The sequence below is a fragment of the Podarcis bocagei genome (assembly GCF_964188305.1).
Source record: "Podarcis bocagei genome assembly, chromosome: 3".
NCBI classification, from domain to species: domain Eukaryota; kingdom Metazoa; phylum Chordata; class Lepidosauria; order Squamata; family Lacertidae; genus Podarcis; species Podarcis bocagei.
Window position 1 is genome coordinate 45,794,871 of NC_138127.1, and position 27,108 is coordinate 45,821,978.

At 42.4% G+C, this 27,108-nt stretch overlaps 2 protein-coding genes across 3 annotated transcripts; both read right to left on the minus strand.

The window, feature by feature from the left end:
- Positions 1–6,127: 6,127 nt before the first annotated feature.
- Positions 6,128–26,129, minus strand: TAAR2 (trace amine associated receptor 2; the record flags this gene model as incomplete). Its single annotated transcript, XM_081187779.1, has 4 exons — positions 26,041–26,129; positions 10,962–11,052; positions 8,425–8,501; positions 6,128–7,169 (listed from the first exon to the last, which is right to left on the minus strand). Exon 4 carries the CDS (start codon positions 7,160–7,162, stop codon positions 6,128–6,130), a length of 1,035 nt encoding a protein of 344 aa, XP_081043905.1. The 5' UTR covers positions 7,163–7,169; positions 8,425–8,501; positions 10,962–11,052; positions 26,041–26,129.
- LOC308583612 (trace amine-associated receptor 1-like) lies at positions 12,794–26,172 on the minus strand. Of its 2 annotated transcripts, none has more exons than XM_081187780.1 (2): positions 26,041–26,172; positions 12,794–15,617 (listed from the first exon to the last, which is right to left on the minus strand). In XM_081187780.1, the coding sequence occupies exon 2, from the start codon at positions 15,523–15,525 to the stop codon at positions 14,491–14,493; it is 1,035 nt and encodes a 344-aa protein (XP_081043906.1). In that variant the 5' UTR covers positions 15,526–15,617; positions 26,041–26,172; the 3' UTR covers positions 12,794–14,490. The 2 variants fall into 2 exon arrangements, with proteins under 2 accessions (XP_081043906.1, XP_081043907.1); XM_081187781.1 differs by lacking the exon at positions 26,041–26,172 and adding an exon at positions 16,336–16,419.
- Positions 26,173–27,108: the final 936 nt, after the last annotated feature.

Consider the following 27,108-nt stretch of genomic DNA (forward strand, 5'->3'; position numbering starts at 1 on the left):
CTTCCAGAGTTTCTCGTCAGCTGGGAAGTCTGAAGTCAGTCAATGCCTTATATAATCCAGTCCTTTCTAATGAACAGTGTAACTGAAGGTGTGGTCAGCAAGGCACATGTGTCTTCAGCAACAGCAATGTTGCTGGCTGTCAAATGTCCTGTGATGTACAGACCTCCATGCTCATTACTCACTTGGCTGTTTAATCTTAACAGCAGGGTCACCAATTGCCTATACATGTCCTGCCTATAATAATGTTGCTCTAACTGTCCACTGTTTTCCCCACAGATTTGGCCTGTTCCCTCTCATCTAAGTCCCAGATAAGGTCCCTCTCGTCATTCCTACCTCTTCGATTAAGTTGCAATTCTACTTTCTTTAAGATGAGCTGCATTTTCTTGTGAGAAATTTCTCATTCTCATCCATATTACTTACACATTCCTTTACTGGAAGCTTCGTATAAATGATTTACCTTATCAACCAAATATTGCAAGCTTGGACGACAATATGCAAGGAGGGCAGGCAATGTTATTATTCCTCAGACATGTTGTTGGGTTGTAACACCTGTCTTCAGTGCAGACCCTTTGAAATTAATGACTAAACTCTGAGCATGTCTAGAGTTGGAAAGCACGGATTGTCTCTCAGCCTAACCTCAACGTATTGTTGTGTTGATGAAATGAGAGCAGTCCATGTAATCTGCCTTGGGCTTTTTGGTGGATGGGTGGGATGCAGCAGTGATAGAGGGAAAAAATCTGGGAGGTACAGAACTTGCTCAGGTCTTGACAGGACAGTAGAATGCTGAGAGAAAACTATAATGATATTTTGGGTGCTTGCAAAAAGTGTTTTAAAAGCAGCAGTATAACAACAGTTGTTTGTTAGCAAGTAAGCCAACCCAAACAGCATCTTCTTTGTACTGTTTTACTATATACTTTGTGAAGGCTTAGAGTCGCACTTTAAGGTCAACCACACAATCACCCCCTGCCCAACGTGCTGCTCAAGGAAACACCATAGGTATGACAGAGATTATTATGGGCCAGAAAAAGAATGGGAACAACTGTCTGATTCCCAGCACAGTCCTGATGTTTCTGCCTAGGATCAGGACATCCTGTCTCTGTCAATGGACAGCTCAACTACCCGCCAGGTTTCTGTGATTTGCTACAGACAAATCTAAGGTAGAGATGAATAGAGTCAGAGCACCTAAGACCTAAGACTCCTCTCCAGGATTGGGACCGGGTCTTTGTAAATCAGACCGCTGGTGCTAAAAGACTGAATGCTCTAGAAACTGCATTGAGTGTTGAATAGGGAGGCTGGCCTGTTGACTTCAAGGACTACCCTAATGTCTTTGGTCATGCGGGATAAAGCATCTCCTCCCTAAAAGAGGGCACATGTTACGGTAAGACCTGGAGACTGACCTCCTGGTTGTGGGTGGGTATATTGGACAGCTACAACACCCGATTGGTAGGTCCCTCGTTGCTGCGTTGAATCTGGCCAATTGGGTGCAGTCTAAATGGATCGAGGGACCTATATATACACCTATGCACGTGACCCAGAGCTTCCTCTTTCGGCTTGTGCTTCGGAACACCCGCCCACCTCTCCCTATATTTAGGGCATTTTGTGATTGACCTTGCTATGCCGTCGTGTGTCGTCTGTCGTTGGGACAGGGGCACGGCGGGAATTTTCCCCACTTGGCTGATTGGCTGTTGCCATTTGGGTTTTGCCTGCCGCGTAGCAAATCGTCATAACTTGTAATGTTGCGGATAGGCACTGGTTCAGGTGATAGGGATGGGGAAACGCTCTCGCCATCCCTATGTTAAGGGTACAGTGGTACCTCGGATTAAGAAATTAATTCGTTCTGGAGGTCCGTTCTTAACTTGAAACTGTTCTTAACCTGAGGTACCATTTTAGCTACTGGGGCCTCCCACTGCCACCGCACAATTTCTGTTCTCATCCTGAAGCAAAGTTCTTAACCTGAGGTACTATTTCTGGGTTAGCGGACTCTGTAACCTGAAGCGTCTGTAACCCGAGGTACCACCGTATTCCGTTGAAGGAATCCAGGGACTCAACTTGGTTTGGTCAACCCCCCAGAGGGGGTTGTGCCCGTGCCTGAGTCCAGGGGAGCATCTGGGGTATGAACAGAGTCTGTTCCCGGGCCTTTCACCTATTTCAGGTGTTCACCCTTGGCTGACCTATGATGGAGCTCTGGGTCAGCACTACCTGCAAGGGTGCAGGGAGCTAGTCGAACCAGAGCCTATGCAGCCACTCACTTTTCTGTAATCAATTAAGTTGTGGCCTAAATTCTGCCAAAAACCCAAACTAAAATTTGAGTCAAATTGGAGTGTACTTAGGGGGGAGGTCTCTGGGTCTGAACATGTAAACATAGGAAGCTATCTTATCCTGCATCGAATTGAATTAGTGCATATACCTCCATATTGTCTGCAATGAGTGGCAGCAGCTGTCTTGCATTTTGGGCTGGAGCCTTTTCAAGCCCTACCTGGATATTATGGGGATTAAACCTGGGACCTTCTGTATGTAAAGCAGAACCTCTTCCACTGAGCTACAGCCATTATCTGAGGCACAAGACAAGGTTGGTGTGCTTTATATGGAAGACTGCAAATAACATAATGAAATTCCAATAAACAATTATGGGCATAGCCCCAGTTCAAAAATTGGTGTCAAAAGAAAAGTTCCCAGTTTAGTCATACAGATGTTTCTAAATAATATTCACTGGTGATGTAAAACTTGTTTGTGAGACATCAGTGTATTGTGCATCTCCCCTGAGGGCACTTACTTACTTTTGTGGTCTCTTCTGAGCTGTTTACTTCCGACAAAAGGTGTTTGAAGTGTCAGACCTGAACAATTATTTCAGCTGTACTCCCTGGGCTTTTTTTGTGAGCTCTCCTTGTTATTCTAGGTACGTGTAAGTAAAGCCCATGAGCTTCTTTTACAATTACACAAAGTTCAGAAAGAAGTACTCCAACCTAACGTGTTCAAGAGAGAATGGCAGTCTCAGCTTCAATCAAGTTACAGCAAAACCTTTGTTGATTTCAAGGGTGTTTGGCAGAGGTGGGGAACGTCAGACCTTGGCGTATGAAGGAGGTTCTCCAATCCTCTCTGCTTGGCCCTCAGAACTGTCCCCAGGTCTCACCCTCACCCGCCCTGCTCTTCATCCTCCTCAAGTGCTTTTGCCTGGCTGGAAGGAGTCCTTGAATCATAATCCTGCCTCTCACTTGCCCCATTGGAGAAACGCATATGTGGAATATGGGTGGGTGTAGAAACCCCTGGCTTGGCAAGGCTGGGCTGTTACCTACTGTACTAAGGCAAGAGTGTCACCTGTTGCTCCATCTGCTTTTTGTCCAGTGATATGTGGGCCCCAGAAGGTTCTGCATGAGGGAAATTGCTCATCAGGCTGACAAGGGGTTTTCCACTCCTGGAGTATGGAGAGAGAGAATTGCAGATAGAATGAATATGCAAACATAGAGAGACTGAAAGTCAATAGGCCATTCTGTATTATTTTTATTGAATGTTAAGGGGTTTTTTTTGTTAATTTTTTTGTACACACAATTCCCAATTTATGCCTGAGTTACGTTCTGGGCCTCCGCACGTGTAACTGAAATCACATATCAGCTCCCCGGAGACTCCTTCTGGCTCATGAGGAGACCCTCCCCAGAGCCTGAAGCTATTTTAATTCACAAAATGTGTTTCTACCAGCCCAGTGCTTTGGGGGGGGCTCCTCTCCCCCACATGTCTTAAACACAGAGGTTGGTGAATAAATTGTGTCTAAAGTAGAAGTAGAATTGTGTGTAAAGTAGAAATTTGTAAAGGTCTTGCTGTGACATTTGCCATTTTTGTTTTGGTGGACTACAACTCCTGGCACATCCTGTGTCTTAAACTCTGAGCTTCGGGAATAGATCGTTTCTGTGTGTTTCTGTTTCAATCAGAGGCTGGGGAAGTTAATCTGGCCATAAGCTGCTTTGTGCTAGTACCCCCACTCCCACCAGATTGCTCCCCACTTCTGCTAGACTGATTTATATGCCAGACAGGCAGACCTGCACCACAGCTGATTTTGTATACTGATGTTAATGCAATGTGCTCCTATGAACTCCTAAATGTGGTGTTCTTGTTTTCTGAACAAGCAAGAATGTCTTAAGGAGTCACCTTAAAAAGTAAGAAAGTGTATAATGGTATAAGGGTTAGTGATCAGGGTGTGTAAATAGAGAGGTCAGAAGGAAAGTAAAAATATATACAGTACTGACTGGCTTTGCATCATTACCACCAGCTGTTCACAAGAGCAGTTCACAACCAACATAGGTTGCAAGGCCATCTTCCTTTTCAGGTTCTGCACCATGGTTATTACTTAATGTGTGATGTTTAATGACATCACCATGACCCGTCATCATGACATCACTGAGGCCTGCCTCTAGACCTTAGGTTTGGGCCTCAAAATCCCAGTATCTGGGGTACTCCTGACCTGACAACCCTAATAAAAGCAACATTCCAGCAAATAAGCAATTATGAGCATAGCCCAAGATATGGTGTCGGAAGAGAAGTTTCATACAGGTGTTTACAGGTATACCTAAAATAGCTTTTGACTTTTCTGAAGAATATTCATAGGGGGTGCAAAAGCTGCTTGGGAGACATCAATATACTGGGCTTCCCCTTGGGGGCACTTACTTCTCAGCTGTTTGCTTCTGACAAAAAAGTGTGCCTCACTTGGGAAATGTCAAACCTGAACTATTATTTCAGTCGTATTCCTTGAGCTCTTTTATGACCTCTGCTTCTTGTTCTTTGTAATGTGTAAATATCAGGTTGCCATATCCTGAAGAGCAAAAAAGATGACAGCCTGAGCTGCTGCCAGCCTGAGCCAGGGAAAGAGGCATCCGGGGCCGACTCAGGCTGGTAGTGGGCACAGTGTGCAGAGCAGCCCAAGCCCCCCAAACCCAGACATTTCCTTTAAAATGTAAAAATCTCCCTAGATGGGCATGTTGGCCCCCCAAAAGAGGACATGTCCAGGTTTTCCTGGACATATTGTACAATGATGTAAAGTTAAGGAATAATTGGTCCAGCTTAGCATCTTCAAGACAGAGTGAGAGTCTCAGCTCAAGTTAAGTTACAGCAAAACCTTGTTGACTTCAAGGATGTATGGCAGGAGTGAGAAATGTCAGGCCCTGGAGGCGGAAAGAGGCCCTCCAATCCTCTCTGTCTGGCCCTCAGAACTTCACCCTGTGCCAGGCCATGTCCTCTCCAGGCCTGCTCTGCATTCTCTTCAAGGGCTTTAGCTTAGCTGGAATGTGTCCTTGAATGGTGAGAATGGTTCTTGCTTGCCTGGATGGGGTGTGTGTAGCCTATGTGTGTAAATAGACGCCTCTGGTTTCTGCATGGCTGAAACATCAGCTACATCTGCTGTTCAACCCACTTTTTGCCTCTGCCCCCCCCCCCCAGTGTGTGTCCCCACACCCCAAAGGTTCCCTGTGAGGGACCATGACCATCAGACTAAAAGGAGTGCTTCTACCACTGGAATATGAATAAAGATAATTGCAAATGAAATGGATATGCCAAAATACATAGACTGATATACAGTGGGCCAATCTTTATTGTTTTTATAGGATATGCTTCTTGACATTTTCCTTGTATGACACCATGATATTTTATTTCAGTCTCTCTATATAATTGTAAAGAAATAAATATGATTTAAATGTATTTAAAATACATTTTAAAATGTGTCAAAAGTGTTCTTAAGAAGTTCAGAGTTGACCAATTTCCCTTGTGTGTAGAGGATTTCCCCTCACTGGTATCATGGCTGCAGATACACTATACATTTGTGTGCATTCTGTAAGCTCTATGTCCTGGGTTTTGTTATTATTAAACGCATGACATCAACACTGATCTGGACATATTTCTTTTCTTTCTATGAGTTAAAGCACTTCAGCCCATGTGTGTGTACAAAAGAAAGCACGTGCAAACAGTACAAAATTCAGGTAAGTGTGAAATTCAAAGCTTAACCACATTCCAATATCTATGAGATAGATTCACAGTTCCAAGGTACAACACACCTCCAGTTCTTCTGGTACATACTTTGAATTTATTTAAACATACATGTTATGTGAGAGAAACCACTGAATGCCTCACTTGAACACATGTTAATTTATTGATTTTCAAGGAAAAGGTTAGCAGTGCAGGACTGTGAGTGGAAGATATTTCCTATGAGGATGTACCTAAGTGCTTTTTGAAACCATGGATAAAAAAACCCATATATTAATGGATTGCAGGTGGAGTTGATGTAGGCAAACCAAGTTAAGGCATCAAATAATACTTCAGGAGTGGAAAACCCTATAAAAGGGTCGATTAAAATGGTGAAGAAACATGGAAGCCAACACAAGAGAAAAACCCCCATCACAATACTCAAGGTCTTAGCTGCTTTCCTGTCCTTACTCTTAGAAACCTGGTTGTGTTTTTCATCACCCACATTTTCAGATCTGTTCTTCATGACCCTCAGGTGCTTTTTGGACACGTGGAAGATTTTTGCATAAATTCCTATCATCACAGAGCCAGGGATGAAGAAGCCAAATGAGAACAGAACTACACCCCACAGCTTATTAAACATCACCGGGCAAGAACTAGAACATGCAACTAAAAGCTCATAGCCTTCGATGCCAGAGGCATATGCTTCAGAGAAAACCACCCCGAAGGCAAAAGAAGCTGGGACTGACCAACAAACAACAATCAATTGCCTGATTGTAGGGATAGTCATTTTCAATGAATAGTGAAGAGGGAAACAGATGGCATAGAAGCGATCGACAGCAATGGAGCAGAGGTGGAAAATGGAAACCAAGCAGAGCATCAGGTCCAAGCTGTAGTGGATTTTGCAGAAGGTGATCCCAAAGTACCAGCAGTTCTCTACAGATCGGATCATGCTGTAGGGCATAATGAGGAAGCCGAGCAGGAAGTCAGTGACTGCCATGGAAAGGATGAGGAAATTAGTTGGGGAGTGCAGCTGCTTGAAATGCGAAATGGAAACGATGATTGCCAAATTCCCAAAGACAGTGACAACGATGAGTCCAATCAGGGATATATACATGGCTCCCCGAACACCTGCTGACCTGAGATTTTCAAGGCAGCTTCCATTTCCAAAGCCAGAGCAATCAATGGCAGCTACAGAGGAGTTAAGAAAAACCACCATTCTTCATCTGAAAATAGGAATATGGAATATTTAATGCAGAAAGGGACACATGCTGTTTTGCAGCTCTCCTGTAATCTGTCCAGAGGCTTTACCATAAATCTTTCTGACCTATTGTAGCTGATTGTGTTGACTGATGGCCACTGAGAATGACATGCAAGTTACCCCACACTTGATATGTCGCTGGCCTCTCCGTATCTTGTTTCTCCTTAACAAACAAGGAGGATCTTGTTTCTTATTGCAGAGGTAGCACACAAGGAGGTGAGGCTCAACTCTTCACTACCTCATCCCATGTTTTTGAATAAGGCTGCTTAAGAATGGGCATCTAGTGCATTTGGGGTGCCAATCTCTGTTCTCTGTGCAATGGGAGAGTCAACAGATAAGCTTCCCTGCCCTCTGCATGTTGCCTTCATAGTGAGAATCAGGCTCCCCAATGCCTGTATTTAGTTAAGGAAAAACAAGATAAATGGCTGCCTGCTGCTTAGTAAGAGCACATCTAGTTTGGTCCTCAGAACAGTGTCTTTGCCATGGCAGTGTGCCAGCGTATGCCACAGCTTAATTGTGTCATTCATCCTGAATCCATGGGAAAGTCTGTTCCAAAACCAGAAGTCATGAAGCAAAGTGGCCAAGATTTTTGCCAATCTTGAATTCCTCTTTACTGGTGCAGTAACTGATGGGATTGACTCTTAAATCCTATTATCGGTAATTGGCTTAGTCCTCCTAAGTAAGCCACGTTAACCAATTTGTGGATCAGTTTGTCAGGCTACCCTGTGACTAATCTGCCCCATTTGGCAAATGTGAATAACTCCCCTATGTTGTAACATGGCTTTGTGGAGAAATATACAGGCAGACAAAATCAAAAGGGGGAGGAATGGGAGAACTGAAGGCAGGCAACCCACCTTTTCCTATGCCCTATTGAGCTCATGCCAGCAGCCAGAGAAGATGGAGGGCTGCTTGGTCCCTTTTTCTTTTTTCCTGTTCTGCTTCACTGGGATCCGGGGCTCATATAATCTGCCTCCTGTTCTGGGAACATGTCAAGCAAACTGGAAGACTGTGGCTCTACAACCTCTCCCAGAACAACCCTAACATGCCTCAACATCAGACGGACGTGGAAGAGGAAGAGGAGGTCTGATCTTCCCCCACAACAGTGGACCTCTTTAAAAATGAAAACAAAACTGTGGACCTCTTTCTCCTTGCCCTTGAGATGGGTACACAAAAAGTCAAAATAGCATTTAATACATTTACATGCTTCTTTCTTCTCCTACCTGAGTCCGCTTACACACCACCATTTAAATATTAAATTTGAATGAGACGTCTGGAAGGCTCAGACCTTTCTGATATCCTGTTTTAAAATAAACTGGGATTATAAAGCTGCTGTGCTTTTATGACACGACAGCAAGAACTCAAGAGAATATGAAGCACAAGAAAAGCTGAAGTTTAGTTGGGAGGTGGGGTTAAGTACAAGTGTGAGGTCAAATCTCCAGAAAGGTTGGATCCTCTCAGGATCACACATACTCTCCAGCAGCTAGCAGACTTTATGATCAAATAAAAGGTGACTTGAATGTGATTTGAAAATGATAATAAAATGAGCTGTTTAATTATTAATGTGAAACTCCTTGTTTTCATTATTTTCTTTTTTAAATTTAGTTTCTACATTCTTTTATTAATGTTTTCTGTATTTTGCTTTTGTGCTTGTTGTATTTCACCTTAAGCCCTTTTGGACAAAGGGTGATCCCTAAATATCCTAAAAAATAAATACATACACATGCATATAAATATGTACTATGTATAGGTTTGCCCAAATACATCATGAAAAGATTGATTCTCCAAAGACCGATGAGATCATGTGACCTAAACTGCATTTTAGCAATGAACATGCATGCTTAAAAACTTTTTGAAACCAACATGGGTGTGTAGGGAGCTGTCCAAAGGAAAATCCCATCTCCCCCAAAATGCTATTAACCCTGGGACAAAAGCTCCCATTGGTACCAATGTGATAAATTCCATTTTAAATGTGGAACACACACATATCCAGTTGCCAGACAGGAAGAAGGAAGCAGCAGCATGGTGGTTTAAGCTCTACTGTGACAGACACATAGAGAGATTGACCCCTCTACTGTCCATGGTTGAGCTATGGTGATGCAATTGTATAAACAAGCCTAAGCAAGGTCTGAGTTTGTTGGCTGAGCTTCCATTCCTTCTGTCCTCCTCTGATGTGGCATCCATTTTTAATTAACCACATTTTATTGAAACATCGTAAGCGTAAGCTGTGGTTAATTTTGATATCATATTAAAAATACAACAGCTTCATAAGCCATTATTTGAAGCTGTCTTGATTCAATACACTATATCTAAGATTAACCACTGCTTGTCTGGATTGATGCTGAACTAGTTAGAAGTAAAAGCTTCCAGTCTCCTCCCCACGACCATACCAGAGTGGATGGGGGTCGGTGCACAAGTCTGAGGTTCATCTATGTACATTCCAACCATAGCCTACATCTCCACAAGAGCTATGAGGGCAGGCGGAAGGAATGGAGAAAGGAACTTCCCTGGAATTGAATTTCCTATCCTAGCAGGATCCCAGATAACCTTCCATATAACAAAGGCTATCATGGGCACAGAGAGCAGCAAAGTCCAAAGCCAACCCAAGGCCCAAGTGGTTCTAACAGGGGTTCAAGGCAAGTTGAGGGCCAGTTTGGGGGAGGTCTAGGTCAAGCAGGGACTCGGGGGGGAAATGCAAGTTGATGGACAAACCAAGGTCCAGGTAAGCAGAACACAGTGCTGGCAGCAAGATGTTGTTCCAGTAGCTCTCCCAGTCTCACATTGAGGCTTTTAGGCCAGAGCTATCAGAACCTCACCATGGGCCCAGCTGAAGCCCTTTAGAGGTTTCCATAGAGTCCTCCTCATGAAAAGGACCCTCCTCACAAGGAATCCTCTTCTGCAACCAAGCACTCCTCCTAACTGTGACTATCTTGGCCTGCCTCTAGAGGTGCTGTCATTTGCAGGGACTTGATGGTGGTTCTGCCTTCTGCTTCTTGCTTTCTGCTGGGAGTGGTCCCTGCTAGTCTCCCACAAGGGTCCCGGCTCCGACTCAGCTGCTTTCTGGGGGCTCCAGATCATCCTTGGCCAGGGCATGACAGTGATGAGCAGGAAAAGGCCAGTGAAAAATTGAACTTTCAGAATTATTACCTGAAATACCCTGAACAGAGAAAACAATTCTCTTTGAGGACCTTGACAGGTAAGGAAAGGGTTGTGGCTTCTCTTCCCATATAAAAAATTGGGGGGTCCCTACACTTGCTTTTTGGTTGCAGTTTCCAATGGCATATTCATCATCATGACTACTTTGACTCTCAGAGAGCAGCCCATAGGGAAGGCTAGAAGGAAAAGCCAGAGAGGAGGAAACACAATAGGTGTGTAGTAGGGAGTAGAAGAGAAAGTGGTCCCCCATTATGAGAGGAAGAGGCGGCGGCTATATTGAAAAAAAATTAAAGGGGGTAGTTGTGATTAGACACAACTGTCTCTTTGAATTTCTAATTCACTAGCGAATTGCTTGATTTACTTGAACCGGTTCACCAGTAGTAGTTTGCTAAGCAAATGCTTTCATACTATCAGTCTTCATGATCTTTTTAGTTCTCATGAAAGAGAAAAAGATGACATTGTCCACAAAGTACCTATTTAAAACAAAAGGGAAAGGGAGTTGGCCTCCGGGACCTGTTCAGTTAGATGAGCAATTAGATGTGCTGATCACCCATGTCTCAAGTGCTAATAAGGCTAATGATGCTTTGAAGACGTATTTGTTTACCTGCTCACAGGTTAATTTCCATCCAAAATGGGATCAGACAAAAGTGCAACACATTTCCCTCATTTGCTTCTCATTTGCTATATGACTGGATCTGAACAGAAACCAAGAGACCTCATTAACACATCTCTGATGCATTTCTCAGTTTTAGTGAGGACAGCTACACAACAGCACTGATTAGGTGCTAATGAAGCCATATACTGCAGGACTTTTGCAAAAACATGGTTGTCTCTGATGGGACATTATACTTTGAAAACAAAAGGCAGCGAGACTCTTGGGGAAACTTTGCCTAATCAGTCACAAGAGGAAGAAGTTATTCCTGAGTTAGGTCACATACTTAAATAACCATGCTGATGGATACAAGGTCAACCTTTGATCTATTTGTTAGGAAGAAATTTAAATTGTAGTAAAAGAAATATTGAACTGGCAGTGACATATTGACAAATGGGAGGTGTTTTGTCTCATTTTACTGAGTTATCACTTATTTACTGTTACCAATTGTCTGATGTGTTCATTGCTGTAAACTGCCCTGACATTGTATGAAGAAAAGTAAGATATGAACTTTAAATAAGTAGTAAAATTTTCAGTAATAATAATAATAATAATAATAATAATAATAATAATAATAATTTATTATTTATACCCCGCCCATCTGGCTGAGTTTTCCCAGCCACTCTGGGCAGCTCCCAATCAAGTATAAAAAACAATACAGCATTAAATATTAAAAACTTCCCTAAACAGGGCTGCCTTCAGATGTCTTTCAAAGATACGATAGCTACTTATTTCCTTGACATCAGAAGGGAGGGTGTTCCACAGGGTGGGCGCCACTAGTGAGAAGGCCCTCTGTCTGGTTCCCTGTAACCTCACTTCTCGCAATGAGGGAACCACCAGAAGGCCCTCGGAGGAAGACCTCAGTGTCCAGGCACAACAATGGGGGTGGAGACGCTCCTTCAGGTATACTGGACCAAGGCCGTTTAGGGCTTTAAAAGTCAGCACCAACACTTTGAATTGTGCTTGGAAACGTACTGGGAGCCAATGCAGATCTCTCAGTAAGTGGTTTACGAAACATAATCAAGGAGAATTAAATCAAGGGAAATCATGCACATTGGTACTGAGAGGAATACAGAGCACAGGAAGCCACATAGCTCTGAGTCAGTCTAGCTCAGCATTGTCCTCACTGGCTGGCAGCAGCTCTCCAGGGTTTCAAGACAAGGGATTGAACCTGCTTTCTGTATGGAAAGCAGATGTTCTACTACACATACACAGAGGAGGGCGACCAAGATGGTGGAAATCAAGCTTTATGAGGAACTGTTGAAGGAACTGGGTATGTTTAGCCTGGAAAAAAGAAGACTGAGAGGAGATATGATAGCCGTCTTCTTCAAATATCTCAAGGGCTGTCACATGGAAGATGGAGCAAGCTTGTTTTCTCCTGTTCTTGAGAGCAGAACTCGAACCCATGGCTTCAAGTTACAAGAAAGGAGATTCTGACTTAACATCAGGAAGAACTTTCTGACAATAAGAGCTGTTCGACGGTCTCCCTCTGGAGGTTGTGGGCTCTCCTTCCATGAAGGTTTTTAAGCAGAGGTTGGGTGACCATCTGTCACTGATGCTTTAGCTGAGATTCCTGCATTGCAGGCGGTTGGACTAGATGACCCGTGGGGTCCCTTCCAACTCCATGAACTATGACCCTTCCCCATAACTTTCCTTTTTGTTAAAAGTCAGGTCTTTTACTTAAAGGGGGGAGTGGGGCCACAATTTTCATTTCAGCAATCAACATACTTAAGCCAGGTTTACAAAAGCAGACATGTTGCTTTGATCAGCAAATGTGTTTTATTGTTATCTGTTGTATAACATCACATACTGGACAGATCTGGTAACTGCACAGGTTTAAGAAACAACAACAACAAAAACCCATGTGTATAGCAAAGGTTAAGTGGAGCACTGCATTTGAAGGCACTGTTCCAGTGCCCTCACAACCTGACCCAACCCCAAGCATCTCTGCAATATGCAGCTCTTTCCTTCACAATCCCTTTCTCATCAAAACAAGGGCCATTTCATTAGTGATAATGTAAAGAGAAAGAGCGGGACAGAAGCACATAGCCATTAATCCCACTTTCTGTTTCTTAATATAAAGTTGCACGTCACCCCAATCTCTGAGCAGTGCGACATTGCAGCAGTTCCAGGGTTCATGTTTCCTTTTGGAAATAAGGCATGGCAGAGACTGGGGTGTCTTTATGATATATGGTTTATATTAAACATATATACAACCTAAACCTCTGATGGAGGGGTTCACAGCATTAACACCCCAAAAGCATCTTGTTTCTTTCATAGCCACAGCCGTGGAGTCAAACAGAAATCAAACATTGCTCTCCCTTTCTCCCCAGCTTGCTACTTTCCTTCTAGGCCACATCACTGCTAACTCTCTCCTCCAAACTTGGTTTTGTCGGGGGGGGGGGCTACTTATTTTCTGTCTCGCACAGAGCCCTTTGTTCTCTTAACAGTCCATCACCCAGGCTATCACCTCAACATAGGAAGCTAGCCTGGCTTATATTTTAACACTTGCTGAAACCAGGGTTTTGAAGGATCTTGCATACAGCCTACTTCGTCCTCCCCAAACTCATAGCAGTAACAAACTCCAAATCCAAAGTAACAATAAAAATGTTGTGACCTGCTTGCTGATCAGTTTGACAGCTACAACCCTTGGCCCAGTGAACTCATGAGAGCTGCCAGGATGGTTGGGAGGGCTGCCATGGCAAAGGAAGAAGGAGGGGGCTTTTGCAATATCGGCGGGGAGGGGGGCTGGGCTGCATCTTGTGCAGCCGAGTGGAAACTTCTAGAGTTGTGGGGTTACAGGAACCTTCCAAAGGACCAGCTACCATTTCATTCTTCCTCCTTTTCCATCAATAGACAAAACTTCCTGGGGCTTGCAGCAGTGGCTGGTTAACAGGGCTGAAAATGAATTCCACACTCAATCTCAACTGGCCCTTAGTCTTTCTCTGGGTGGGTAGCAAGAGTTCTGTTACGCGTTCCTTCTTCTTTGTTGCAACTTGGCAGAAATAGAATTGGGTAGGCTGGGTGGATAAAGGGGGCTCCCTTTAGGGGACCTGAAAGGTGAGCAGCTCCCAGCTCAAGGTCCAGTGGGCTAGGCTGCTTAGCAGCCATCTCAAGCTACCAGTGGTCTCAGATGCTTGGTTTTGTACCACACTGGTCTCTCAGAGCTGGATAACCCACCAAATGGATGCCCCAGCCAATGAAGGTTGGCTTACAGGTTGAAAGTCTTTGATGTCAACAGAGTGTGACCCAATGCATGCTTGCTCTGCCTATGTCTGTTTGCCAATAAGTTGTGGCCCATTGGCACCCATACTTCTCTCTTGGTTGGTTATTTGTCTGCACCCTGTTTCTGGGCCATGATGGGGCTGCTGGAGCAACTGCACTGAAGCATCCCACATGCTTTTTCACTTTGACCTTCTGCTTCAAAATGGACAGTGCCTGGTAAAATACTGAAGAAAATGCTCTCAAAGCTCGACGTGCTTCACTCCATAAAGAGCTGAGTCCTGGATGAATCTTGCTGAAAAACCTTCCCCAGTACAATCATCTTCAAGGCCCTTCGAAACCACAGGTAAAAATACGCATAAACAATTGGGTTGAAGGTGGAGTTCAAGTAACCAAACCAAACCAGGGCATCAATGAGAACGGGAGGTATCGCATAATTCATAAAGGGATCTGTTGCCGTGCAGAAAAAGAATGGGAACCAGCAGATGAGGAAGACACCGACCACAGTGCCTAAAGTCTTGGCTGCTTTTTGTTCTCTGCTGTGTGAAATGTGATGCTCAAATCTGATCTGTATTTGGTTTGCAGCAGCCTTAATGGACCTGGCTTGCCTTTTGGCTATAGTGTATATCTTCCCATAGACACACAACATGACAAATCCAGGGATGTAAAAAGAAACCACGGAGGCCACCACTCCTGATGTTTCATTGAAGAAGACAAAGCAGCCTCCCACGCAGTAGATGAGCTTATAGAAGGTCTCTTCTGCTCCAATCATGTTTAACTTCAAAAAGACCATCCCAAAGCCAAATGTAGCAGGGAAGACCCAACTTACAAAGATCATGATCAATACGACCCCTGTGCTGATCTTTGCTTTGTATCGCAGTGGGTCACACACAGCGTAGTAGCGATCAATGGAGATAAAAGAGAGGTGGAAGATGGAGGCTGTACTCAGAGTGATATCGATGCTGGTGTGGATTTTGCAGAAGAATTCTCCGAAATACCAGCAGTTCTCAACCGACCTCACCATGCTATAAGGCATGACAAGGAAACCAAGGAGAAGGTCCACTGTGGCCATTGAGAGGATTAAGAAATTGGTTGGGGTGTGGAGCTGCTTGAAGTGCGATATTGAGATGATCACAGTCAAATTGCCAGCTAGGGTCGCCAGGATCACACACACCATGAAGATATACATGGAAATACGAATGCTGATTGACCAGCTGCTCTTTATGCAGGAGCCATTTATGTGTTCACAACACAACTGCATCCTTCCTAAAGACTCAGATTCCTGAAAGCACATTTTAGGCGCAGCCTGATTGCGGTGTGTGCAGTTCTTCTTTTATGGTCAAAACAGGATCTATTTATTGTTACCATCCAGAAGAAGGGGGCTTCCTGCCAGGAGAGAAAATTACAACATTAATATTTAGGGCTGAGACAACAGGTGTGAGTTTTATTTTCTTCTGTGTTAAGAGTTTGTAATTGTGTGGATGTTATGTGAGAGAGGGGGTGGATTTCATTAAGGGTGTGTGATTGTGTGAATGCACTTTGTAGTGTGTGTGTGTGTGTGTGTGTGTGTGTGTGTGTGTGTGTGTGTGTGCTTGCATGTCTGGGCACACAAATGGTGTGGGGAGCTGGCTCCTCTCACCACATGTGTGCAAGCGACATTGCGGCAACTTTCCCCATCAGAATATGGCCGTCAAGAGGAAAAAGTTTCCACACCTTATGTCAGCTGTGCAAGCCTGACATAAGCCTTGGAGCCCTTTCAAGGTGTTAGCAAATCTTTAGAATGGCATATTCAGCTTTTAAAGACCCGATGTGTAAATAACGTACAGAGGAAAATCATGATGCAGGAAGACTTCACACTGTCAATAATGGACTTTTAAGTCTATCACAATATTTGCCAGTGGGCTTTCCAGTAAAAAATAAAACAGTCATAAGGAGGAGGAAGGGGATGCGGCTTTTCAATCAGAAATGGAACACTGGCAATCCAGTCAACAAACCAGTTCCTTAATACAAATGGACTCTGCCTATTTGCCCAAATGAGCTGAGCAGAATGATTCCAGCCAAATAATTAATCATTCAATAGTACTGATTACTTCACTGCAGTTACCAAGAAATGACTGTGATGCAGTAGGAGCTGGCCTGGACAGTACTGCATACTCAGCAGGTAAAACTCTTTGGTATTCTCCCCTCTCCCAGGCTTCCCATTCTTCTTAGTGCCAACACAGTTGTTTGCTGGAATATATCGCTGTGGAGGGATGAAAGTTTGTTCCACTTGCCTTGCAAAGGGTGACACTTTAGCTGCTGCATACAATACTTTGCTTGCCGCTCTACAGAGGATAGTGGCAAAAAGCAAAAAAAGGATTAGACTGTCAGGATGTGGAAATGTCTTGTTCCTGGCATGATAAAAACTCAGTTGAAATGAGGATATCAATAAATAGATAAATAGATAAAGAAATACATTATTTTGGAAACACACCAGCACACTCTTCTAGCCTAGCAAATGGTTCCCTTAAGAATCTCTTTCTGGGCATTTAGCCCATGAGATTTTCTACGTTACTCTTAAGAGAGTTTCCCCACCCACACCCCCAAGTGATTGAAATGCTTTTTCCAGACAGTGAATATTTTACATGACAGGTCCAAATCCTTACTTTCCATCTTTACTGCGGTGCAGCATGGAATGATGTATGAGCTATGATTCTGGACCCAGCCTAGATGAAAACAGCTGGACTTAAACTTTCCCACTGTTGTGACAGAAGATTTAGTATCTTGAAGGTGCTACTCATCCAAAGGTTCATCTGCTCCCTTTCAGTCTGGTTTCCTTGACTTTTTGTGGGCTATTTTGTTGATTCATTTCTAAGAAATTCTCCTCTGTGTTCTCTTCATCGTGAATGAGAACATGATAAATTATGTTAAATGATGGATTCCAGAACACAAGAGGCCATGAAATGTTTTGGAGTGAAGGGTCTCAATCTGATTTTTTGCCAAAGCCATTGGTCTCTCTTTAAGCCACCCCCAACCTGATGCCCTTTAGATGTTTTACAGCACAACTCTCTTCATCCTGACCTTCCTGGCTGGGGCTGAGCATTGGAGTTCTACAACATTTGGAGAGCACTTTGTTAGAGAAATCGACCTTAGGCCAAAATATTTAAGAAGGGAGGGGAGATAAACCTTTAAGGATGCCTAGATTCACCATTGCAGCTTAAATTAATGTTTTGGGTCAATATTGTTGCAATTTACTATGTCATACTCAAGCGGTATTATACAGAGCAAATGTCAGGCTGCTGCCAGCAACTCCAGGCTGGTTGCCCAGGAATGTACAAGACAAGGGTATGTTTCTTATCATCCTGTTTTTATTTAATATTTACTTGGATATTGGCATTGTCCTGAGTGAATCTCCACCCCCTGTTTCTCCCACTTCCTCATTTGTCATTCTCATTGTCTCTTCCACGGGTGCTGCTACGTGCCCTCTGTCTTTGAGCTCTTTGCTCTCCTACTTTCAAGGCTCACCAGATTCTGGGAGATGGAGGGTCTGGAATGCTTTCTAAAGACACTGTGTCTATCAGCAGTTGCCCCTCTGCTGCTTCCTCTCCTATTATTTCCCAACTTTCCCCCTCATCTGCCTATGAGCTGTGACCTCCCTCAAACCCCTGTTGTAAATCTAAACCATCTTCCTCTTCTCTAGAAGGGTCAGGCTAGGGAGGCGGTCTCCACCATTCCTCCTCTGCCCAGTCCCTAACAGCAAATGAATACTCTTCAGTTGGACCACAGTCTTCTGAGGGCCTGCTTCCATGTCATTACTTTTACTCAAACGAGCTCCTCCCAAGTGCTGCACATGGGAAAGTGTAACACTTGTGGCTATTCAAGAATCAGACCACAGTTCAGCAGGCAGCTGAGCAGTGCAGCTCGTTTCCTATTTAGCAGATCCTCCATCTTGATTAATTTAATATTTTACATTTCCTCATTTTAGTTTCCTTGTGAGTAATTGTCTCCAGTCTCCTTTCCACCTAATGATGACAAATGGCTCTGTTTTAAGAACTAGCTAATCAGATCTGATCTAATTGGACAATTCTTAAAATTTATCAGTTAGAGAAATAACTGCATTAAGAAATAATAATTCCCATCACTATCTGTCAGTTTTGTTGAACGGACCAGGGGAATAATAAAATAATGCAAACAAACAAATTAAGAAAAGCACTTTAGCTAAGAGAAAGAGACATTCCATTTAAATGGGCCGTAGATTATAAAAATGCATATCTAGAACGTTGTTCTGTAGAGTGCCTGGCAGGGGGACTCAGATTTAGGCTCCCAGCTTTATTAGACTTTCTAGCAGTGATCTCATCCACAACATCATCTAGGCTGGGATCCTATTTAGTGCCTCAGATTAGGCCCAATCTAACCCAGGATTACTCAGAGCCAGAGATTACTCAGTGCAGGGCCAGTGACATTGTCCCTATAAGGGAGAAAATGCAGAATCAAAGAATAATCAACTGAGCAACCTAGTAGCTCCAAAACCAGCCCTCACAAATATGGTATACAGTACAAGGGCATTTTAGAAATAAAAAGATCACCATAAGACATTGCAGCAGAAAATGTGCAATTAGGCAATTTCTAATAAGCAATGCAATAGCGGTGATTGGAAATACAAAACAGTGAAATTCATCTGGTTGCAGAGTGCTGAGGCTGTTTGTTGATTCATCATTTGGTCTTCAATCACTCTCACTCACTCACTCACTCAATCAAAGAAATCTTTATAAAAATATTCCACTTCGTCTTTCTGTGCCTACCATCTCCTCTGGAACATTTTTACTGAGGAAGGCAAGAGATGTAGTATCAGAAAGCTGAGAGGTAAGGGATATGTGGCCATGTGAACCACTTTTGGAGGTGGAAATTTGTGCTGCTAATCTGCCACCTGACACTTCCTGGGATGTAGCTCTCTGGAAAAACCTATTGCAAGCCCACATCCTTGTTTCTCATCTGTCCACAAATCCAAGCTTAATAATAATAATAATAATAATAATAATAATAATAATAATAATAATAATTTTATACCCTGCCCATCTGGCTGGGTTTCCCCAGCCACTCTGCGCAGCTCCCAACAGAATATTAAAAACATGATAAAACATCAAACATTAAAAACTTCACTAAACAGGACTGCCTTCAGAATTGTGAGTGGGTGAGCATAGTTTATGACAATTTATTATGGTATATATTTTACATATATTGAAAAATGTGTTGATGCTTAAACAAATACCTTAGAGAGACCTCGTTTTACTAGACAAGTTGCAAATTATGTCAGCTTTTCTTGTATTGAAAAGTCAATATTTCTTTTTATTTATGAAGTTCAAGGGTAAGTGCCAATCCTTATGTAGCCCAAACAGTATCATCCACACACAAGAGAGAGGTTTCAAGCATGATTTTCAGAGGATGAAAAAACCTCTATGATTGAGACCCCCCCCCAAAAAAATTCCAGAATGGACTGAGCATCCTCAGTAGGCAAAGAATGCTACCTGGGGGACCCACAAGGGATAGAATGGAGTGGCTGGAAATACGTTCAGTAGGAACCCATAATGGCAACATTTTCCTGCATTCCTGGCCATCAGATGTGTTGATGGAGCATGCATATGCCCACCCAGCCCTGTTATGCCCCATTACACCTCTGCCCCACCCCATACCACCCTCTTCCAGGTCCAAAAATGACTCGCTTGTGCATGTTTGTGCATGCTTTGAACACACGCAAAATGGGGTTGCCTGTAAATGTCTCACTTTGCTTATGGTAAGATCTATTAGTCGATGTATTTAGCTGAGGTATTTCTCTAACATTAGCAAAGATTTTTAGCCCTAGAGCATCCCATCATAATGTTTGTGCTAGTCTTGAACTTTCCATGGAATGTCATGCCATCCAAATGCAACAATGTTTAATTTGGGACAATTCCTTTTTTAGTGAACTATTTTCTCAGCATTTGACAAACTAGGGTTGGCAATTAAAGGAAACCGTAAATCATATCCATTAAACTTTTTTTCTTTTTAAATAATCTTTTTTAAAAGTAGCAGACATAAAAGGTTAAACAGAAGCTATAATATCTGCATCTAGTTTACAAGTGCCACAAAAAAATGGCAAGGGAACATGCCATATTAATGCTAGGAGCTGTCAAAAACTTAACAGCTGGTGCAGCACAGAATGATTTGCCTTGTAACTAAAGCAATGGGGAGAGCAGTGAGGTTGGTACCCAGTTTCCCAGAGAATAAAATCTGTGTTGCAACAATAGGCTCCAGGTCCTCTTGCTTTCCAATCAAATTCAAGCTCCTGGATTTAACCTATAAACCCCAAATGGCTTTGGGCCCTACATATCTTACAGCCAAGTTCTAAGCATGTTTACTCAGAAGTCCGATATTCAACTCAGAAGCCTCTACTCAATGGGTCTATTCTGAGTAGGGCTAACAGAGCAATCCAAACCCCTTGTGCTGTGTTACTTGTTTGCCCAGCTCTAGGGCTGTGACAAGTGACACTCTGTCCCTGCACTCCATCTTTCATCTGTCAAATGTGCAGGTGGTAGAGCAGCCCTCGTAAGATCCTCGCCACCAGTAGCCAACAGAAAGTCCCCAATGGGATGGGATGAAGGTGGGTAGGGGATGAGTTGGCCCAGGAACTTTTGGACCAGGGGACAGAAGGAGCTGCCCCTTTCAGTTCTTTCCGTTTCTCATTTTCCATGCTTAAATTTCATTCTCCACATTTCTGCAGCAAATCTGAGATTTCTTTATTTTTCAAATCCTCATCAAAACCCACCAGCGTTTTAGAATGAATTTCTTCGTGTACAGCATTTTGTATGCAGCCTTGACTAATTTGCAAGCAATTTCCCCTCCTATGATGCATTTTTGTATGTTGTTTTCACAAATACGTCCACACTTTCCCCTAATATTTTTGGTAAGCATTGTTTGGTTGGAGAATTGCATTGCAAAATTCAGAGACATGGGAATTTCAAAGGAAGGCTGCGTTTTGGTTCCCATACAGCTTTGAAAACTGCAGATTTGATAGACTTGCATTTAAATGCCAACTGAATCAAATTTCTCCCCCATCTCTAGGCTGGGTCCCCTTCAGATCTCACTGCCATCATACCTTTCTAGGCTTGCACAGCCAGCTATCTTCCTGTCTTCCTAACTTCTGCTCCAGTTGCAGTGTGTGGTAGGACTGTGAATGTGGTAAGAGGTGGTTCAGCCACTCCATAAAGCCCTACCAGAGCAAGGGGCAAGAACTGGATTGCAGTGATGATGATGATGGCAACTTCTAATTTATATGGGGGTTACGTTCCAAGATACCACACATTTAGGTGGAATCACATATATTTGAAACACCATTGAAAAAGCCTGCAAACACCCCATTCTGCCCCTGCCCTGCCCCATTCTTCCCCTTTTTGTGTATATTTGGGTCACTTACAGGTTCAGCAAGATAGGCATGTGCATGGTCACACACATATCGGATGCACCTAAAACAACAGTTGCTGCCTGTAACAACAACTTTCTGATATAGGGCTGCATTAGCTAGATATCATCCACTGACTCAGTTTTGAAACTGCCTCTTTCTCTGTGTCTTGAATAAGAGTGATATTTTCAGGAAGAGAATATATTTTGCTCTTTCTCCCCCCCCCCCAAAAAAAATACTTTAACGTAGTCCATCTTGGAGGTCTTTTCTTTATACAGTAAGAGGAAGGTGCTGTAGAATAGCAAAAGTAGGCTTTTAAACTATCTCAAATTTCTACCTTCTCTGTTAAAATGTGGGGTCTCTGCCATAGCCTCAGTTTCCCATTCCCATGGGCTTTCTTCATCTTGCAAGACATCTTTAGATGAGAAGCCACCCAGCTTGTAAGCTGTTCCTAAAAGGTACAAGTCCCGTTTACAAACCCCATCGCAATGCTTGTTCTTAAGCCCTCTAGAAGTCAGACTGGAGTACATTATTAAAAGCCAGTATGTCCAGGAAGCAGCTGCTAAGAGAGAGAGAGGACCAAGCAAATGATTCTATAAACTTTTTCCACTCCACTCACTGGAAAGGCAAATCCTTACTACTATTTAATTAAACATTATAGGCACATAAGGAACAAAAGGAGCCACGCAGCACAGCGCATGCAGCCAACCTTTTGCGCAAGCCTCTATAAAGGGAAGAAAAGGCACAAACGGAGCTCTGTTTTGTGTTTCTTTTTCAAAGGGGTCACTGTGTACAGAAAGCAACACTCGGTGGCTGAGTTCTGCTTACTTTGTTGAGCAAACAGGCGTAATCCAGCAGATCTATCTGCTAATATTTGTCTGAAAAAGCAGAACTACTAGATACACAATTGCTGTGTATGTTAAGCACATATTACAAGACATATTAAGAGCTATGGGTGAACAATACTAATTGCTTACTCTACAGTGGAAACGGCAAGGCTTCTCCGCCCCTGCCCCCCAGCAGTGCGTGGCTATAAACATGTTGTATATAATCCCTGTTCTTTTAAAACAGATTCTACAAAAAAGCAATATAACTATACAGTGATACCTCAGTTTAGAAACTAAATCTGTTCTGGAAGTCCGTTCTTAAACCAAATCCATTCTTAAACTGAAGCATGCTTTCCCTAATGAGGCCTCCCGCCGCCGGTGCCCTTCCACTGTTCAGCTTCCGTTCTTAGACCAAGGTAAAGTTCGCAAACCAGGACACTACTTCCAGTTCTGCGGAGTTCATAAACCGAATAGTTAGTAAACAGGACTGTTTGTAAACCAAGGTACCACTGTATATTATATATCTAGCAAAAAGTTGCTGTACAGACTGAACATAAGAACATAGAAAGTGCCCTAGAGGATGAAGCATCCCCTCCTCACATTAGCTAACCACTGATTGTCATCAGTCAGAGAGGGAATTATTAGTGTGTGTTTTCGTTCTTATTTTTATTATGTATTTTGTGTTTTTTATATTGTAATGTTGTGAACTTCCCTGAGATCTATGGATGAGGGGCGGTGTACAATTTTAAAAAGATGATAGATAGATAGATAGATGATAGATAGATAGATAGATAGATGATAGATAGATAGATAGATAGATAGATAGATAGAGATGATAGATGATAGATAGATAGATAGATAGATAGATAGATAGATAGATAGATGATAGATAGATAGAAGATAGATAGATAGAGATAGATAGATGATAGATAGATAGATAGATAGATAGATAGATAGATAGATAGATACCTATGGAAAGCAGACACTTTCTCCAGCTGTGATTCCCAGCAACTGGTATCCAGAGCCATAATGTCTCCAATAGTGAAGGTAGAATATAGTCATCACAGCCTGTAGTCATTGCTAGCCTTGTACTCCATGAATTTGTCTAATCCTTTTAAAAAGCCAACTAAATGTTCCCCGTTCCAGTTCTTTGGGGATACTGCATTCCACTTCTCCATGTCCTGCCCTTCTCCCAATATACACTTAAGATTCTGTGGCCTCTAAACATGCTCAGACTTCAATGGATTGCGTCCTCCCCCCACCCCTGAGAGGGAGGTGCCAGACCTTAGGTCCCCTGTCCCAAGAACTACTCCTACTTTTGCAAACTTCAGGGCTCCCCTGAGCATGTTGATACCTTCCCCCTCCTGTTACTCAATGGCCCCACTTGGGCTACAGTCCTGCCAATACTCATCGGCTGGGTTTGCTGTTGCCCCTCATTAACAATTTCATTGCAGATGTTGCGTAAATGAAATGTGTAAGCCTCTTTCCTAAGCTCTGCAAGCAAGCCTATAACAGGATGCAGGAGCCAAGCCAAAAAATGCTTTCCCCTCATCATCTTCCCTTGGTTTCAAACATAAAGTGGATGCTCATTCTTAGATTTTACCCAAGTTGTTCACATGTTGCATTTGCTTTGTTTATAATCCCAGGAAAGTGAGTGCTACTGTTTATAGTCCCAGAAAAGTGAGTGCTACTGTTTAGGAATGTAAACAGCTTGGAATTGAGTGTGCCTGTATTTCCCATGGAGTTTATTTAAAGGAGAGAGAGAGACCCCCAAAAAACTTGTTTAGTTTTTCTGACTCTTAGTTCTGTAAAGAATTTTGGAAAGGCAGAATGTTAGAAGCACAGCGTGAGATTTTGCATGGTTAATGAAAATATTTCACATTACTTTAATAAATGTAGATTGAAACATGCACTTAAGAAAGTACCTGGTGCTTATGGGGAATAAGGAACTCCAGTAGGTGAGGAAATAGATCAGCATTGTAAAAGTGGAATCTATTTATCCATCTTGTGACACAAGAAGAAGAAAGGCATGCTGGACTAGCAAATCATTGGATAATTTCAGCGTGTAATTTCTGTTCCATTCATACAATGGGGAAACTTCTGTGGTCCCCCCTCCCCCCTGCGGCCCTCCACACTGCACCCTTTTCCAAGGGCAGCCCAGTTTTCAGAAGCACATTCTTAGGAGACCCATGAGAAAACCCTATTCTGTGAATACAAATTCAGTTCTGTTGGTGGAAGGAAAGACAACTAATCAGCACCACCCAATCACAGTTCCTGGGTTAGAACAGGAAAAATATTATTTACCTCTTTCCTCCTCAAAGTTTGGAAGATCAGAAGCAGGCATGGCCCTATCACATGCTTTCAGCCTGTGGCAACAGCTCAGGGGTAGATGGGAAAGTGGGGCACAGATGAAATAATGTGTGGGGAGGTGGAATTGGGATAAATGACTGGAACTTCCCCCACAGTCAAGTTTCTTAGGCTGGAATCGTAACCCCACCTTCCTGGGGGTAGGCTGCACTGTATTCAATGGGATTTACTGAGTAGACATGGTTAGAATTGCAACCATAGTTATAAGCAGTGCTTTTTATTACCATACTCACCAGTACAAAATACCATTTCCTCTTTTTTTTTGCTACCTATGGCAACCACTGTGTGCTGGCACCCACAGCATGTTTATCAAAACATGAGTACCGGCACCTCATTTATTCCCATTGAAAGCACAGGCTACAAGTAAATTTTCTTCATCTCAGGAGTTCTCAGAAACAGGAGTGCAGGAGTGCTTGTGAAAACAGAAGTATGCACTAAAGCATCTTTTATTTAGTGTGAAAATATATTTAAACAAGCAATACACAAGGGAACAATTTTCTTGGTAAAGGAATGCTCTTTGTGTTAGGGCAACTGGCATTTTAGGATATGCACCTCATCTCATGAGATCCATCCACCCACTGCAAAAGGTGTTTTTCTTTTAATGTCTAGTTAACTTGTTTTTAATTAGGGGCATCTCAGATGAAAATATTGTAATTCTGAGGTCATAGCAGGAAACAATTTATGTATATCTCTTCAGACTAGCCATGTTTCACATGCTTTCCAAATAATACATTGTCTTTCAGCATTTCCTAAGCAAGGTAAACTGCTATGTGTCTTCAAATATAAGTACCATAATGGTTTCAAAACTGAGATACTTTATTTAATGCAAAAATTTATATGCTAAACAAACAAAGAAACCCAGACCGTTCAGAGTATCTCACTTCTACTGCAATATTTTCAGGCATAATTTAAATATAACTTTTATTCCAACTAAAATAAACTTTTATTCCAACTAAAATAAACCAATTAAAAACAAGATGCCCATTGACTAAATGTCACTTTAGTGAGTTGCCAACTATAACTAGCATCTTATATTTGTGATATATATGCATAACATTGAAATGATAAGAGAAAGAGATTTAGTTTCTGTTTTGTTTTTTAAAAACATCCAAAATCTTGTGTGTAGATTCAGAGTCATTTTATTCTCTTCTGGCAATAGGAAATCTTCCACCAGAATCCCCAAATAATAAATTAAACTCACCTCAAAGAAAGATAGACTCCACCTGAGCAAGCATCTCTAGCATCAATCCACCATCAAAGGTCCAAATCGCCACAGATGCAAGCCTTATTCTTGGCTTATCAGTTCATGCAAATCCAAGTTGATGAAGCTGTGTCCATTCAAGTCTGACTTTCGTTCACAGCCTAATGCAAAGTCTCAACCCACATGATGACGCAGACATTAAATATTCAAACAAGATAAGCAGATGAAAAATATTTCCTGCCACCCATTTGCAGTGCAGGGAAGGGCAAAGGGCTTATATTATGAAATGAATATATATAGCATGCTAAACAGTTATGACAACTTAATGTACATTTCTTCTACCTGAACATGACATAGACACATATTACATTAATAATAGTTATAACAACTTAATTTACCTGTGTTCCACGTGTTATTATATCAGCTGATAATAAAGCAAGAAAAGTTGTCAGCATCATCTTGGAAATCTACTTTTTCATTACATTAAAATTCAGTGTAAAACTTTTAACACCCTTTCTTTTTAGAGTTGTCCCACAGTTTACCTTTCCCTAGCTAAATATTAATCACATGGAAAACCTACAGAACTGGTTTGGTTGTGTGTGTTTTTTATAGTTTTCCTGGACAGCAAAATGTGTGTGTGTTTCAAGCACAGCAGCAGTACTATCAACCCACCTGTGAAACCACAGAAAGTACCAGTTGTGGAAGGTGCCAATTCTGGAAAATACCAGTAGTCATTTGAGGAAGCTCTGTTCAGCCTATAACTAAATGCTGACTGCATCCATAGCTCCAATGTCAGCTAACCTGGATGCCACTTCCTCATCTCCAGTTTAGATTACTGGACATGGTTGCCTTTGCTTTTGTTCTATAATAATAATAATAATAATAATAATAATAATAATAATAATAATAATAATAATAATAATAATAATAATTTATTTATATCCCACCCATCTGGCTGGGTTGCCGCAGCCACACTGGGCGGCTCCCAACAGAATATTAAAAACACTTCCTCATCTCAAACATTAAAAACTTTCCTAAACAGGATTGCCTTAAGATGTCTTCTAAAAG